Raw genomic sequence first — 16758 nt, forward strand, 5'->3', positions numbered from 1 at the left:
ACTCTATATAAATTAATAAACCCACACAATTTAAAAATTATGTGTGCTCTAATGCCAAGCTCTAAATTGGCTTCAAACCTGCATGCAGATATGTGTGTCCACCTCCCTACCAACAGTGTTCCTCCACCTAATTATTTTTAAAAATCTAATTACTTGTTGTTCTGGAAAATCCTTGATTAAATTCCCCTTTCTGGACCCAAAGACCCCATTCCTCACCATATGTTCCTAGATTTTTTTACTTTCTTCAGAAAAAAATGTAGATATACATTGTTACTGTTTTCTATTTTGCTTGAGTACATCACATGAAATCTGTATTCACTTTTGTCAGAATATTATTTGTAACAGATGTAATGCTTGCAGAAGTCCCATGAGAAATCTGGACAGCAAACAGCTTGTTAAACATGACCAAAATGAGATAATGGGGTTATGACTGGAGTTATTATTATCAATTGCATCTGACCCAGGTCTGCTTATGTATGGAGCAATAAGCCACCTCTCTAAAGTAGACATCCAGTTATTGGAAAAGCCCTTTGTGTCTGCTTCCTCCCAAAATGCATATCCAACTCTTCTTGGACATATGAAAAATAATTATTTCACAGTTAGAAGGCAGCAATTAGAAAATTATGTGATGTTGCTAAAGATAAGAATAAAAAATTAACAAAACACCTTTTTATCTGGTATCCAAGTCCCTTGAAGTTTGGGAATTTCTGCTTTACTGCTTAGTTTTAAGGAAAAAAAGTAAGTTTAGCTTGGAGAGGAAGTCATTTCTCATTTAGGCAGGCACTTAATTCAGATATACAGTTTCGCTTGAGAAATCAGTTGATCTGGCAATGATGGAGAGAGTGACTTCTATTCAAGAGGTATGAATGGGATGCCATGGGATGCTTCTCAAACTGTGGCCACCCTCTCCTTTCCCACGTATCTACTTGAATTACAGATTATCATGCAAACATTCTCATCTGCTTCAGATACATCTGATAAAATCCACAAAATTCATGACAATTTGAAATGTCTGTCCATTGTGCGCAGCCTGGTCATTTCCCGGTGCTGAGGTAAATGTCCTTACATTGAAATGGACTTGAAGCCACAGGCAAACTGTCCTAGAACACGCAGCATTAAAGAAATAATTATTTCAAATAGAATTTATTAATCTACTCTTTGTATCATGAGCTGTCTACATACAAAGGCTGCTCACCTCAAGACTTTAGTTTTACCTCCACTCCAGGTTGGGTGTCCTAATCCTCTCTCCTATGAGGATGCTCTCTAGAGAGTTTGACCATGTCTCTTGATGACCTAATCTTCTTTACCCACAGCTTAGGGATCTTAGTGTTGGGAATTTGGCTGTTTCTCTCAAAGCATGTTAATTCCTAGAGGAAATAAACTCAAGGGTAGTCTCTGCTCCACCTTTCTTGACCTACATTACATTTTGGGATTGACTATCAGAGCATAGATTAGATAAACACACAGGAACCCCTGTTACACGGGAAACACATTTAATAAGGGGAAATAGGTAAATTGACCAAGGAGTTACTTGTCATATTTTGACTCAAATGCAAGAGTAAGGATAATTAGGTTAAGTGAAACATCCTTAGGAACATTCTTAATCTGAGGCACTGTTCAAAGAATCAGTACCATTGCTACTAGGAGGGAAGCTTCAAATATAATGAAGTTGCTTCAGAAGAAATGTGAACCTTTCAATATGGGACTAAATATACAAAAACTGCCTACAGTGCCCTGTCCACTTTTAGAGTTTTACAGTATCAGAGAAGTTTAAAAAAAATGAAAGCAAGCTGTACAAACTAAATGTATTAGGAACAGAGAATTGACAAAAGTACAAATAGTAGGGAATAAAATATAAATCCAGCATTTATGTGTAAGAGTTTCACTGTTTTCACACTCTCAGGTACCTACTTCAGGTCCCCCTACACCTTCAGAGAGCTTCCACTCTTCCTTTGCTACTGAAGGCCTTTTTCAGGGCACCTTTGACATCCTGGTTCCTGAGAGTGTAAATCAGGGGGTTGAGTAAGGGGATGACAAAGGTGCAAACGAGGGCAAACTGGCGGTCCTCAGCCACCGAGGAGCTAGACTGGGGACACAGGTAGACCAAGGCACAGAAGCCGTACTGCAGCAAGACCACGGTGAGGTGGGAGGAGCAGGTGGAGAAGGCCAGGTGGCGGCCCTCAGCAGAACGGATGCGCAGGATGGCACAGGTGATGAATACATAGGAGACAGAAATAAGAATGAAGGGGACAGTCAGAACGAGGGTTCTCACGACATAGAGGACGGCCTGCTGCACGCGGATGTGGCGCAGGCCAGCCACAGGACCGGAGGCACATCACAGAGGAAGTGGTTGATTTCGCGGTGGTGCTCGCAGAAGGGCAGGGTGAAGATTAAGGATGTGAGCTGCAGGGAAAGGAAGAGGGCCAGGCTCAGGGCACAAACCACCATCTGGACGCACAGCTTCTGGGTCATGACGAGGGTGTAGTGCAGTGGGTAGCAGATGGCCACGTAGCGATCGTACGCCATAATTGCCAAGAGAAAACAGCACCACCAAGGGTGAGAAAAAAGAACATTTGGGCCCCACAGCCCGCCAATGGAATGGGCTTCCTGGCCCCCAAAATGTTAGAAAGCATCAAAGGCACCACAACGGTGGTGTAGCTGATCTCTACAAACGACAAATTGGAGAGGAAGAAGTACATTGGGGTACGGAGGAAGCTGTGTGTGCACACCACCCAGATGATGGCTGTGTTGCCACAAAGGATCATCAAGTAGAGAAGGAGGAAGAGGAGGAAGAGGAGGACCTGGAATTCAGGGATAGCTGTGAACACACAGAACACAAATTCAGTGGGGCTGGATTGGTTGAGGTCAGGGCTCCCAGCAAACATGTCTCCTGCAAAAGAAGAACAGAAAGGGCTGAACCTTCCTTTGCTCAATCACTTTATTGCCTAAAGAAAATAAAGAATTGTAAGTTTTGTTTCTAATGTGGCAATTACCTAATTGTCATCGAGATTCTAATAAGCAATATAAGATATGGAATAATTGTCCTTATAATTCTTATGTTCCTTAAATCACAGAAACAGATTTCTAAAAAGTCTTTAAATGTCAGCCTGTAAATATAAGTTCATATGTGCTAGTTCTTTGCTTTGAAAAAGGATTCATAGTTATATAACTGTAAACATTTATTTTACAGATGAAACTTTGAATGATGGAATTCCTCATATTAATCTGGATGTTGTGCTCTCCTAGAGGGCTGTGAACACAGCTTTATCCCAATGTTATCCTGACATATGCCACTTGTATATTTTCTATTATTAGAGTATTTTCTGTAAGACTTCTACTGTCAATCCAAACTTTAGAGTTCAAGTATACTGACCGGTAAAAGCACTGGATGCATGGTAGGCAGAAACAAGAGTGGAGCTAGCGGAGGTAAAGAAAGATGATGAGGAAACTAGAAATTCCATAGAAGGGGGAAAATAAAAAGAACTACTAACCACTTTCTATGAAGTCACCACTTTCTGGCAGATTTATATCTAAAATATACTTTTTATGATACAAAAATTCAGGAGATGATGGATCACTATCCAAAATGTTTTAAGGAAAATACATTCTGATTAAGAGATCTTATGCCCCAATCAAGTTGCCATCTATGTATAATAACATCAAAAAGAATTTTTCAGATTTGCAAAGGCTCTGAAATTGTGTTGTCTACGTCATGCTGAAACAATAACTCAATAACTCAAATAATCTAGTGTGTTAAAAAAGCCATCAAAATAAAAATTAACTGTTGAGTATTTTGTGATATAAAAGAAAAGTCGTGAGAATTAAAACATAGTAAGACACAGTTATGTGTAAATGATTATTTCAAATACTGTTTTATGAAGAACAGAAGTTTTAAATATAATTCTTGAAAAGATTCTTTATGAAAAAGAACTTTTAATAGTAATCAGATGTAAATCTCAACTGATATAAAAATACGATAAGAGAAAAGAGAGAGAGGTAAAATTGGGCTAATTTCCTCAAAGTACATAAAAAATGATTCAGTATAAACCACATTATTATTTAGATGTGGATAATTAGATAAAATTTTGTTCTTTTTATATTCTTTAACATTTAATATTAATCGCTTTAGTATTAAGCAAAAATAGAATGTATTTTTCCAAATATATATGATATAAATATATTTAATATGTCCTTCCTAAACATTAAAGAGAAAAATGGAAGAATGAAGCTATATAGTTCAAAAAAAAAAAAGAACAAAAATGAGTGAGAAATTGTGTTGAGCAAGAATATTTTAAAAAACGTTGTCAGAAGCAGGATGAAATATCAATTAGGCCAATAAATATAAGTGGGCCTATATCCCCTATTAAAATACAAAGATGTTCAGATTGAGTTAGGAAACAAAAAGATATTTTTAAGAGGCAAAAAATATAATGTCATATAAAAACTATCACTCCTTTTATCCAAAATTTTTCTGGAAATTCTAAAATATGGAGAAAACTACAATCCTTTTTTTTTTTTAAGATTTTATTTATTTATTTATTTATTTTCCCCCAAAGCCATAGTAGACAGTTGTATGTCACAGTTGCACATTCGTCTAGTTGCTGTATGTGGGATGCGGCCTCAGATTAGCCAGAGAAGCAGGGCGTCGGTGCACTCCCGGGATCCGAACCCCAGCCGCTAGCAGCTGAGCGCTCACACTTAACCGCCAAGCCACGGGGCAGGCTCCCCCCAAAAAAAGCTACAATACTTAACCGAAAAACATGACAGACACCTGATTGTCTATGAAAACCCCAAGGCAGCCAACTGAGAAGTTGTTAGAACTAATAAGGAAGTTTCTTAAGATGGCCAATAGTTAACAGATGTGTACTTAACCACCTTGTTCTCCTTCCTCTTGATAAAATATACTGTTGGGTGTCCACAGCACACTGAACTCTAGGCGAGTAGTCTTCACTTCCTGTACCTCTGAGCACTTATACTTCCTCGAGTGGAGGTTTTTGCTTATCAAGTCCAATTGTATTTGTTTCCAACCGTGAATAAGCCAAGTACACTTGATATTGCTAAAGTTAATAAAATACCGTATGAAATATTGAACCATGAATGTGAAAAAGGATTTTTTCAATGCAAATCAATTTTAATGTTTTTGAAATATTTCATAAAAGTGAGTTGTAAACAAATAATAATTTACTAATGAATTCGCTAAGGTGGGCAGAACTGCTGTATATGTTTGAGGGAAAAATCATAAAAAGATGATATAGAATGCATTTTTTTCACAAATGTCTTTACATTTTCATTCCATGTTGAAGACTGATACCGCAGATCGTAGACAGTGATTTTTGAGTATGGTTCATGTAAGAAACACTTCAGTTTGCAGTAATCAGCCAACCAAAAACATACACCCAGAAAAGACTTGGTTATATAACAGAAGGCTGGGGGGAGGGTGAATGTGCAGTTCTATGTTTCAAGTTAAATTAAGATTTTAAGGAATACATATATGTTAAAATTAACCTCCTTGTAAATTCCTTTTCAATTAACTTATCAAGCACTGGCCCAAATCGCTTTGGATGAAAGGATTTTTACTTTACACAAAACATAAAAGTTTTTATCCATACCAACAATAACTGCTTAGAACATTCTAATTCCAATAGCCACATAAATATAAAATATCAATAGATGTAACATAATCTTAAGACAAATTTAAGGCAATTGCTCTAGTTTTTTCTTTGGATGGGAAAACTTAATATTTTAAAAATGCTATATATCTTCAAAATAATGCATCTAATTTCTGCAAATCTGATAAAAATTTTTTGTGCAAATCTGATAAAAATCCCAAGAAAATTTGAGTGTGTATATTTGTGTGCTTGTGTGTGCATGTGTGTGTATTTCATAATGTGATTTAAAGTTTTTTTGGAAGAATAATCAAGTGAGAATGAATAGATGTTCAAAAAAGAGCAAGGGTGAGGCTTACATTAAATATTAAATTGTAGCATAAATTATAATATCATAAATATATAATATATTAAAATTATACCAATTCAAAAATAAGTGCAGGAATGGAGAGACAATTCAATAAAACAGAAAATACTCATGGATATCTGAGTCTTCAATACTTGGTAAAGTCATGGCAGCATAGCAGAGTGGTTAAGAGCATGTTTTCTGCCATCAGACTGCTCGAGTTCAAAGTTATCTTGGACACTTTACATAAAATCTCTATGCCTCAATTTCCTCATCTATAATGTAAGAATGATAATAAATGCACTTTCTCTATAGGGTTTCTGTGATGATATAGTGAAAATAAATAAAGGCACTTAGGATAGCGCCTGCCCCAATAAACATTCACTAAATGTTAACGCTTACTATTTTTCAAATAACTGCAGTATGGAATGATGGACTGATATTCATTTTGACATTAATTTCCTGAGTTACCATATACTGAAATTTATTTTTTATGGCCAAAAAGTTTACAGTATTAAAAAAGAGAAATCATAAAGGAATTAGAATTAGTTTAGGGCAAAACTAAGACCTCAACTCAGCAAGATTAGTCATTAGAAGGTTGGGTCTACCCTACGCTCTCTGGTTCTTGGATTTTGCTCTTTGAATCTATATAGACTGCTTTACAACTTAGTCAAGATGTTGCAAAGACCTACACAGAAAAGACAGGTTAGCTGGAACAATTCTGTTGGATTGTCTGACACAAATACTCAAACTCTGTCTGGATCTATACTTACGGGAGAAGGAGGAAATCTCCTATGAAGCATGATTTGAGAAGCCTCAGAAAATCTCTACTGCCCCATGTTGTCCCCCTAAAGGCACTGACTGTGAAGGAAATTCCTGAGTCAATCATTCCTATGAGAAAACACACGGGCTTTAAGGTCCTTCCATCTATGTTTGAATCCTGGCTCTGCCACCTGGCAGCTCTCTGGCCTTCAGAAATTTACTTAATAAGTAAACCTGCAAATCTCAGTTTCCATAGCTGACAACTTGCAGGGTTTGTGTGAATGTTGACAGAAATATACATAGAATGCCCCGTGTTGTGCCTAGCTCTTTTTCCCCCTAAACTTTTTTATTATACAATACACATAACACAAAATTTACCATTTTAACCATTTTAAGTATATAGTTCAATGATATTAAGCACATTCATGTTTTTGTGCAACTACCACTACATTATTTCCAAATTCTTTTCATCTTGCAAAAGTGAAACTCTATACCGTTAAACAACTCTCCATTTCCTCCTCCTTCCAGCCCCTGGTAACCACCATTCTACCTTCTGTGTCTGTGATTTCAACTACTCTCTGTACTGTGTATAAGTGAAATCTATAGTATTTGTCTCTTTGTGACTTGCTTATTTCACTTAGTGTAGCTAGCTTTTCAGAGGGGCTCATCTCTTCCCAGTCCTCCAATCCCTTGAACATTATCTTATCTTTCCTGAAATCATGGAAAGTCCCTCAGCCTGGATAAATTTTCCTTCTTTTCTCCTTAGCTAATTTCTACAGGTTTCAGCTCAGGGATCAATTATCCAGCAAGCATTCCTGATTTTCATCCTCTCTGTACCTCTGGATAAAGTGCTTTTCCTGTGAGCTACTATAGAACTGTGAATATATCTCAGTTACAAGACTGTTATGCTTGCATGAGGCTAACCACTGTCAAGCAAGCAAGGAAGCTAGCTAGCACTTATTGAGCACCTGCTATATGCTTAAATCTTAGTCTCAGCTCCAGGGAAGAATATTAAAAAATTATTTAAAAAATGACCCTTGTCCTCAAGCATCTAAGGGAGACCTGAAATTTAACAGAATTTGGGAAAAACTCTTCTAGGTGAGGGTTTCCAATATAATCATTTTAGAATACTAAAGCCACAAGATGTTCCTCCCCCAGATAGAAAGATCAATAGATAGATAGATGATAGATAGATAGATACATACATAGATACATAGATAGATACATAGATAGGTAGAGTTCTGAGTACTTTCGCCATAAGCATCTTTGCTGCAAGCATTTTCACAGCAAACGTTTTTGCCACATGACTAATCAGCCATAAGGCAATTTTGCTGAAAAAGGTAAAATAACTAGTTGAGAGTTTTGTTTGACAGTTTGCTTTCAACTAGAAAAACGCTGATAAAACTTACTGGAAGTGTGACATAAGACAGTGTAAAGCCAGATTGCGTATTACACTAAAGAATGATAACATATCAGTTTGGGGAGCACAGTCATCTCTCCTATTTGTCAAAACCAAAAGTTTATCAAGTTATGGCAAATATAAAACAGACAGCTAGTCATTCACAGCAGTCTTCGAGAGTATTAATTATCAATTCTTTAGCTAATTTAGATGCGACAGCTTGTTCTCTAATGCCGTCTGTGCCAAATTTATCGAACAATATTAGAAGTTGGAGGCAAAAGAAGAATCAAGCTCCTCCTATTATCCCCCTCCAAAAAGAAATGGTTACATGATTCCTGATGAGTATAAGTTTCTTGAAAATGGTGAAAATTTTTGCTGTTTAATAGTGGACAATAGGGCCGGCCCCGTGGCTTAGCAGTTAAGTGAGCGCGCTCCACTGCTGGGGGGCCCGGGTTCAGATCCCGGGCACGCACCGACACACCGCTTCTCGGGCCATGTTGAGGCCGCGTCCCACATACAGCAACTAGAAGGATATGCAACTATGACATACAACTATCTATTGGGGCTATGGGGAAATAAAAGGAGGAGGATTGGCAACAGATGTTAGCTCAGAGCCAGTCTTCCTCAGCAAAAAGAGGAGGATTAGCATGGATGTTAGCTCAGGGCTGATCTTCCTCATACACACACAAAAAAATAGTGGCGAACAGGATGTGCACAGAAGTTTGGTATTTGCTGCAGAATCTGGCTTAAATGATTTGGTGAAATATAAGGACCGGGCATGTGATCCTGGAACATTTAAATGTAGTCCAGATATGTACCACGTATTTCATTGTGTTCTTTTTAATGTGTCTCTTTTACTTTTTATTTTATCTTTTATGGCAAAGTCCAATTGGATATGTGGTGAAAATGTTTGTGGCAAAAATGCTTGTGGCAAAGAAGTCTAAGGCAAAGATATTTATGGCCAAAATATCAATATATATGTATTCGTACATATGTACAATATATATGTATATATGTATATACATATGTATACAGACACATATATACATAAATAGATACGTGTCCATAAATAGATTAACAGCTACATAGATATATGTATACATAGTCAAGCACATTTGGAAAACACTAATTATTCTCTCTCTTTTTGATCCACAATGGAGATAAGCATTAAAGGACTCTGAGAATCCTGATGTGAAGAAATATGTATAAATTTAACTTTCCAAAACTTTTCATGAAACTCTAGTGTTTCATGAAAGCCTCTTTAGGTGCCTTGGAAAGCTTATTCAAATATAGTAATAATGGCTTATGTCATAATGTGCAGACACTCTTCTAAGCTCTCCACATGTATTAATTCAGTTGCACCTCACAACTACCCCATGGGGCAGGTAATATTTTCTGCATATTTCACAGATAAAGAACTGAGATCCCAAAAGATTAAGTAACTAGTCTGAGATTAAACAGCTAATCAGTGGTGGAGTCGTGATTCAAGCCCAAGCATTTTGGGTCTAGAAAAGAAAGATCTAAGTTTGGGACCTGGTTTTGCTACTTCCTAGTTATATGTTGTTGACAAGCCACATCTAAGCGCATTTTCTTCATCTGCGGAGTATGGATAATTCTACCCAATCTAATAAGTCATTTGATTTATTCAACCCTTCTTGCATGTACCTGAAAATTCTCCCTGCACTCTAAAGTAAGAATTAGAAAACTTTTTCTATAAAGCACCAGATAGTAAACATTTTAGGCATTGTAGACCACTTTGGCTCCTTGTATATTGTGTCTTCCTCTCTACCAACCCCCCTCCTCCCTCTCTCTCTCTCTGTCTTTCATTCTTTTCTCTTAAAGTATTAAACACATTCTTAGCTCAAGGGTTGCACAAAAAAAGGCTGAATTTGGACTATAGGTCTAGTTTGACTACCTGTGCTCTAAAGTATTATACACAGTAATTTAAGATCAATTAGGAAAAAGAACAGTGAATTCGTTTTTAAAAAGTAAAGTCTCTGAAGATGTTTCCTTACCTCTTTGCACTTCACTTCATTCCATGAGCCATCAAAGAAAATTCTTAAAGGCAAAATTTTTGTTTTGCTGAAATGCTAAAAATTCCCACCATAGGTGATTGAAAGAGCTCTCCCAGAATGCTTTCTGACCCTATTATCCTGTTCTTTAAGGATGAAATGGAATAATGATACATGCACTCCAGATGTGCAGACTCCCCTAGAAATGAAAAGTGACCAATAGGTGATGTCCTCATAATATCTAGATGTAGATGGGAAAGAGTGTGCTGGTGTTAAGGAAAAGACTCATGTTCTAGAAACCCATCCTTGGGATAGGGCAAGATAAACACACAAGGAAAGTAAGGATACTATGGAATTATCCTAAGCCAGAATTCTGCATGGGAGGACCAGGCTCCTCTTCTGAAGTCTTCTCTTTACTCAGAGGCCAGTCTTGCCTGATTTAGCAAGTCATTTAGTGCCCTATAGCATATCTTAAAATAATGGGTCCCAGAGAGGAGGAATTTCCCCAGTGGCTTTTCTCAAACCAAATCCAACTAAAAAAATATTTGGAGGAAATTTCCTGGGTTGATCAACTGTGCCAAAGTTAATAGGAAACTTTTCACATGATGATCACAGACAACTGCTTTCTGGGGACCACAAGATGGTGTCCTCATTCATATCTATATCCAATAGGAACTGATGGATGGGTGTTCCAGCAAGTCCAATCGATGAGAAATGTTCATGCCAGCTCAGGACTCACAGAATGTGTAGAGTGCATTAAAATGATCCTAGCCTGGGCAATTCGGAATGTGAATTTTAGGTTGAGCTTTGCCACTTAAATGGTATATTACCTTAGGTAAATTTTGAAGATTTTAATATTTATGTTTCCTAATCTATATTCTGAGTGGTTGGACTAGATGATGGTCATGGTCCCTTCTAACCTCAAAACTCTATGATTTCTGCTTATCTCCCAAGAAATAGAAAACATATCAAAGAATTGTACCCCATCCATCACTTTTAGCTTCCTCATCTCCCCTATCAATCATATTTATATTTCTCTCTGCTAAACCCTGACTCATTCCTACTAATTTCTGTGATGATAACTATAATTTTAACTCTCACCCAACCAGATTGTTCTATTTTCCCCTCCTTAGTTACGTCCTTTCAATTTCATGTACCATTTTCCTCCTGATTCTGCTAACAGAATTTCCATTTTCAACCTCTCCATTTAATCCAGTAACTCCTTGCAAATCTTCCATCTAAGTCAGTGTTATCAGAGGTTTTTCTGTATTGGGATACAAATTTAAAAAAACACACATGAACTTGAATATTTTTGCTGCAATGGTCAATCAAGAGAGTCTTCCTCTTTGGCATAGATGTTAGCTCAGGACTCATCACCCTCAGGCAAAAAAAGAGGAAGATTGGTAACAGACATTAGCTCAGGACGAATCTTCTTCACCACAAAAGAAAAAAAAAGTTCTTTCTCTGTCTTAGCAATAATATAGATGACTCATATGTGAATCAAGTGTGTATAGAGGTTAAGAACACGTTCTCTTTTCTCATCATTCATAGAACCAGTTTCTTCAATATACTAGAATATCCATCACACTTTTAAAATAACATAATTATGTTCATCAGCAATTGTAAAGACAAAATTTTCTTGTTTAGCAGTGTGAAACCTATCTGTGGTCAGTAATTTATGTAAAAGTAGCCCATAGTGTGCAGTATTTACGACAAGGCAAGCACTCATAAATAATATGATAAATTTCAAACCATGACATTAGGCGAAGTCCCTAGGAAGTGAGTGGTGGTAGAGCAGAGAGGAGGTCAAAATCTTGTGGGCCATTCCAACATTTAAGGTTTGGGAAGATATTGAGGGTGAAGTAAATGAGAAGGAGCAGCCATTGAGATAAGATAGAAAGCAAGAGTATATCGATGTGAACACTATTATATACTAACAATTCCCAAATGTGTAGCTCTGTCCCAAACCTGTCTCCTGAACTTTAGAACTGCATGTCACCTGCCTCCTCCAATCTCCATGTCAAATTCTAATTTGACATGTCAAAGTTAGCCCTTGATCTTCCTCACTAATCTGCTCCTCTTGCTGTTTCTCCCCTCTGAAGTAGATTTGATAACACATTGCCTGAGTCACCTTTCTTTTCCACCCCCACTTCCACAACATCAGCAAATCCTTTCAGCTCCACATTCCCAATGGATCCAGAATGTGACTGTCTCATACTTCCACCTCTACAGCTCTCATTCAGGCTTGAATTTCTGCAGCCTTTTCTAACTGATTCCCTAGCTCCCACTCTTTCCTCTTATGGTCTTTGCTCTTTCTTTTTTTAATGTATATATTTTCTCATTTATAAATTCTAAGGGTAAACTGACTCCTTTTCACATATTTACTTTTATTTGATCTATGTCTCTGTTTTTATGCCAATACCATACTGTTTTGATTACTATAGCTTTGTAATATAGATTGAAATCAGGAAGTGTGATGTCTCTATCCTAACATATAAGCATGGGTTTCAGTTAGTGAAAAGGAACATGGTTTGTACTTCCATGGGATGAGAGATGAGAGGACATGGTGGGGTGATCTGAGAAGTGTCCTCTCTTTGGGGACATAGAATAAGCAGATCTTGAATCTTGCAGTTAGCCATTAGGGACTCAACCTGATGCTGACTCATTTATTCAATCTCAGTTCATTCACTCATTTATTTGTTCACTCATGTAATCATCCAGTCACACATTTCTTCATTCATTCATTTAATTTTTCACTGAATAAGCATTTCATGATTCTTATAAAAAAACAAGCCTGGTAGAGAATGAGAGGGCTGACTTATGAGCTAATACCAGCCTTCAGGAGTGTACAATTCCCATTACATGCCAGTTCCAGAGATCATTTTTTAACTTTTAGAAAACTAGATTTTGGCCTGATTGAACTCCTCTGAGTGACCAAGTATATTATTGCATTCCTCTGCACCCATCTGAAAAGATTTCCTCTCACTATTGATCCTGGATTCAATGTCTTGTTAGAATCAAAGTCAAAATTAGTAGTTTGAAGGAAAGCTTGAGCTCATTCTGCTATTCCTGATGCTTCTGTCTTAGTTCACTTGGGCTGCTATAACAAAATATCATAGATCGGGTATCTATATTGTTTATTTCTCACAGTTCTGGAGACTGGGAAATCCAAGATCAAGGTGCTGGCAGGTTCGGTGTCTGATGAGAGCCCACTTCCTGCTAAATAGACAGCCATCTTTTTGCTGGGACCTCACATAGTGGAAGGGGCAAGGGAGCTATCTGGGATGTCTTTTACAAGATCCCTAATCCCATTTACCAGATATTGAATTTGCCTCGTGGCAAAGAGCCCACATCCTACTACCATCACATTAGGCTTTAGAATTTAACATATGAAATTAGGGAGCGCACAAACATTTAGTCTATAGCAGCATCCATTCCCAGAAATAATCTGCACAGACACTTTTAGTTGTATAAATTCATTATTCATTTTTATTAAAAAGTTACAGAAGCACATTTGACAGGAGGTGGATGAATCGTTACATTATTTAATTGCCATCCAACACCGGATGTTAGATGTGGTTAAATTGTGTCTAAACTTCCCTGCTGTATGTGCCACAACTATGTGACTAATACCCCACACCAACCTACCAGGACTTAAAATGTCAGGGCCTGGAGACTTTCCAGGCACATATACATCATTTACTGTTCTTTTCCTATCTCTTCTCATGGAGCCATGGACATTTGGGGTTTGGTGAAGGTGAGCACATCAGACTTTAAGGTGTGTGGTCTTCAACCATCCTAAAAGTGGATGTTCACTGGAGCATGCACATTTTCCAGCTAAGCTTCTTTATCCATGTGATGTTTCTCAGTATGTAGCATAAAAGTTCTCGAAAACAGGGATGACAGGTCTTCCCAGATAAGAAGGGTTTCATTGTAAGTCGTAGCAATGTATGGACAGAAGACAAGGGCTCCAATCCCCTTTATATACCTCCAAGGATCACAAAAACATATGTTGTTTAATGTGCTTCTACTTAGAGCTGTGACAAGTGATGGGGGTTTGGAGAGTCTTCAGAATATCAACACTGAAGGAGACTCCAACAATTTCAATATTTAAAAAGGTCAACATCATTCTGACTTTTTTGTCTCTCTTTCAGTCTTTCTAAAGCTTTAGTTACAAAGATAATTGTGCTATACTGAAAAGATTAGTGGCACTTAATAAAAGAGAACTTATTTCATATTAATATCCTTTATGCCCACTACAGTACATCATGGTGTTAAACAATTGTTAGCTGAACTAAACTGGAAAGGATGTGCTTTGGAGTCCTGCAGGCTTGGGTTCAAAATTCTCACTTTGCCACCATCTGCCCATGTCTGAGCCTCCATTTCCTGCTCTCTATGTGGTTGATCCTCTCAGAGTTAGTGTGGGACCTGTCTGAGATAGCATACGCCAATAACTGGGCAGACACTAGACGCTAAATGAATACTAACTGTTTTTGTCTCAATCTCTTCTATGTATCAGGCTCTGGGGAAGTAACTGTATTTTACAATCCCCTAGTGCCAAAGTCTTATCTCCTATTAATTTATATTCTCTGGAGGTGAGATCCAGGCAGCAATATTTTAAAAATCTCCTGCAGATTATTGTAACGTGCAGCTGAGATTGAGAACTACTGGTCTAGGCTAGAGTTTCCAGGTTGATTGAGTCCAGGGGATTCAAACCTGAGCATGCTTTAGAATCACCAGGAGGGCTTATTCAAACACGGATAGCTTGGCTGCACTCCTAGAATTTCTGATTCTGTAGATGTGTGGTGGGCTTCCTATAATTGGCATTTATAAAAAATTCCAAGTGATGCTGATGTTGTTGGTTTGGTAATGATGCTTTTGAACCAGTGCTCTAGGGAAACAGTTCCCACAGTGTGATCTGCACACCAACCTCGTCTAAAATCTAGGGGAAGCTTGTTAAGAATGCAGGCTGTCCTCCCTATCCAGACTCTCCTATATGAACTTTATCTATCGGAACTCAGGCAAGGAATAGGTATGGATATATTTTTCACATACTGAACTGTATTTTTCTCTCTGAATTTCAGAAACCAAAAGATTTAGCTTATATGGTATCCATCATTATCCAAAATAACTACTGACATTCTTGCTATTTAAGATCAAGATCCAGGTACATGTAGCTAATAAGGGATAATTCCGCAGATTTCTGGGCTCCCTCAGAGATATACTAAATCAGATTATATGGAATTAGACACTCCAATTCTATATTTCAGCAGTCTTTCAAGGTCAGTTTTAGGAGGAAGAATGTCTGAGAACCATTCCTCTATGCTATGTACAGGAATCATGGAATTCTATAGAATTCTAGTAATTGAAAATGTAATTTTGGTGTGATGCACTTATTAGGTTTACCTTCAAAGCACTTTAGACCAATAGAGTGATGTAGTCTGGGATTCTATAGTATTTTGGATTATAATCTTGATCTTAAGATAGAAGTAACATTCTATTTCTGAAAAAAGACATCTCAAATTTCTTCTACCCAGTCATATTCCCAAAGCACAAACAGAACCTGTCTCATTTGAGATGAAACTGCTCAAAGAAATTAAAACAAGAAAGAATTAAAATTCAAAAAATATTTATAGATATTGGAAGCCCACCAGAAAGTTCACATGGTTTGCCAGCTTTTTCTAATTAGTAGGCTAAGCCCAACGAAGAGTTTGCTTTGCCAATTACCTTTCTGAATGCACTCTTGGCTTCTTTGTTCCTCAGGCTGTAGACCAGAGGGTTCAGCATGGGGATGACCATAGTGTAGAACACAGACGCCGTTTTGTCTGTGTCCATGGAATGACTAGAACTTGGCTCTAAGTACATGAAGATGGTTGTCCCATAGAAGATGGAAACAGTGGTTAGATGGGATGCACAGATGGAGAAGGCCTTCTTCTGTCCCTCAGTTGTGTGCATCCTCAGAATAGCAATAAAAATGAGCAAGTAAGAGTTCAAGATAACCAAGAGAGGGAAAAAGATGCCAAATGCTGCCAATGTGAAGAGCACAATTTCATTTGTGTGGATATCAGAGCAAGAGAGAGCCAGCAGTGGGGGAATGTCACAGAAAAAGTGATTAACAACATTGGAATGACAGAAGCAGAGGCGGAAAGTAAAGGCAACATGAATGGAAGACTGCAGAAGTCCACAGATGTAAGAGCCAGTGACCAGTAAGGCACACACAGTACTTGTCATGGTGGTGGTATAATGCAGGGGTTTACACACTGCCACATGGCGGTCAAAGGCCATGGAGGCCAGGAGGAAACTTTCACTAGTGGCAAAGGCTGCAAAGAAGAACATCTGGGCAGCACATGCATTGTAGGAAATGATCTTATCTCCTGTGAGAAACCCCACCATTACCTTAGGAGTGACAGCTGAGGCATATACACAGTCCACCAAGGAGAGGTTACTGAGAAAAAAGTACATGGGAGTGTGGAGTCGAGAGTCCAACAGAATCAACATGATCATCCCCAGGTTCCCAACTAGAGTGATGAAGTAAATGAGAGTGAAGATTATAAACAAAGGGACCTGCATCTCTAGGGCATCTGTCAACCCCACAAGAATGAATTCAGTCACCTCTGAAATGTTCTCCATCAA

General features: G+C 37.8%; 1 protein-coding gene and 1 pseudogene across 1 annotated transcript; both read right to left on the minus strand.

Moving 5' to 3' along the window:
• Nucleotides 1-1930: 1930 nt before the first annotated feature.
• On the minus strand, nt 1931-2885 carry LOC131395328 (olfactory receptor 10Q1-like; annotated as a pseudogene).
• A 12891-nt stretch (nt 2886-15776) lies between these two features.
• LOC131395576 (olfactory receptor 5B12-like) lies at nt 15777-16758 on the minus strand. The gene has a single exon (XM_058527432.1). It carries the CDS (start codon nt 16753-16755, stop codon nt 15811-15813), a length of 945 nt encoding a protein of 314 aa, XP_058383415.1. The 5' UTR covers nt 16756-16758; the 3' UTR covers nt 15777-15810.

Source organism: Diceros bicornis, chromosome 31 (assembly GCF_020826845.1).
Source record: "Diceros bicornis minor isolate mBicDic1 chromosome 31, mDicBic1.mat.cur, whole genome shotgun sequence".
Classification (NCBI taxonomy): Eukaryota; Metazoa; Chordata; class Mammalia; order Perissodactyla; family Rhinocerotidae; genus Diceros; species Diceros bicornis.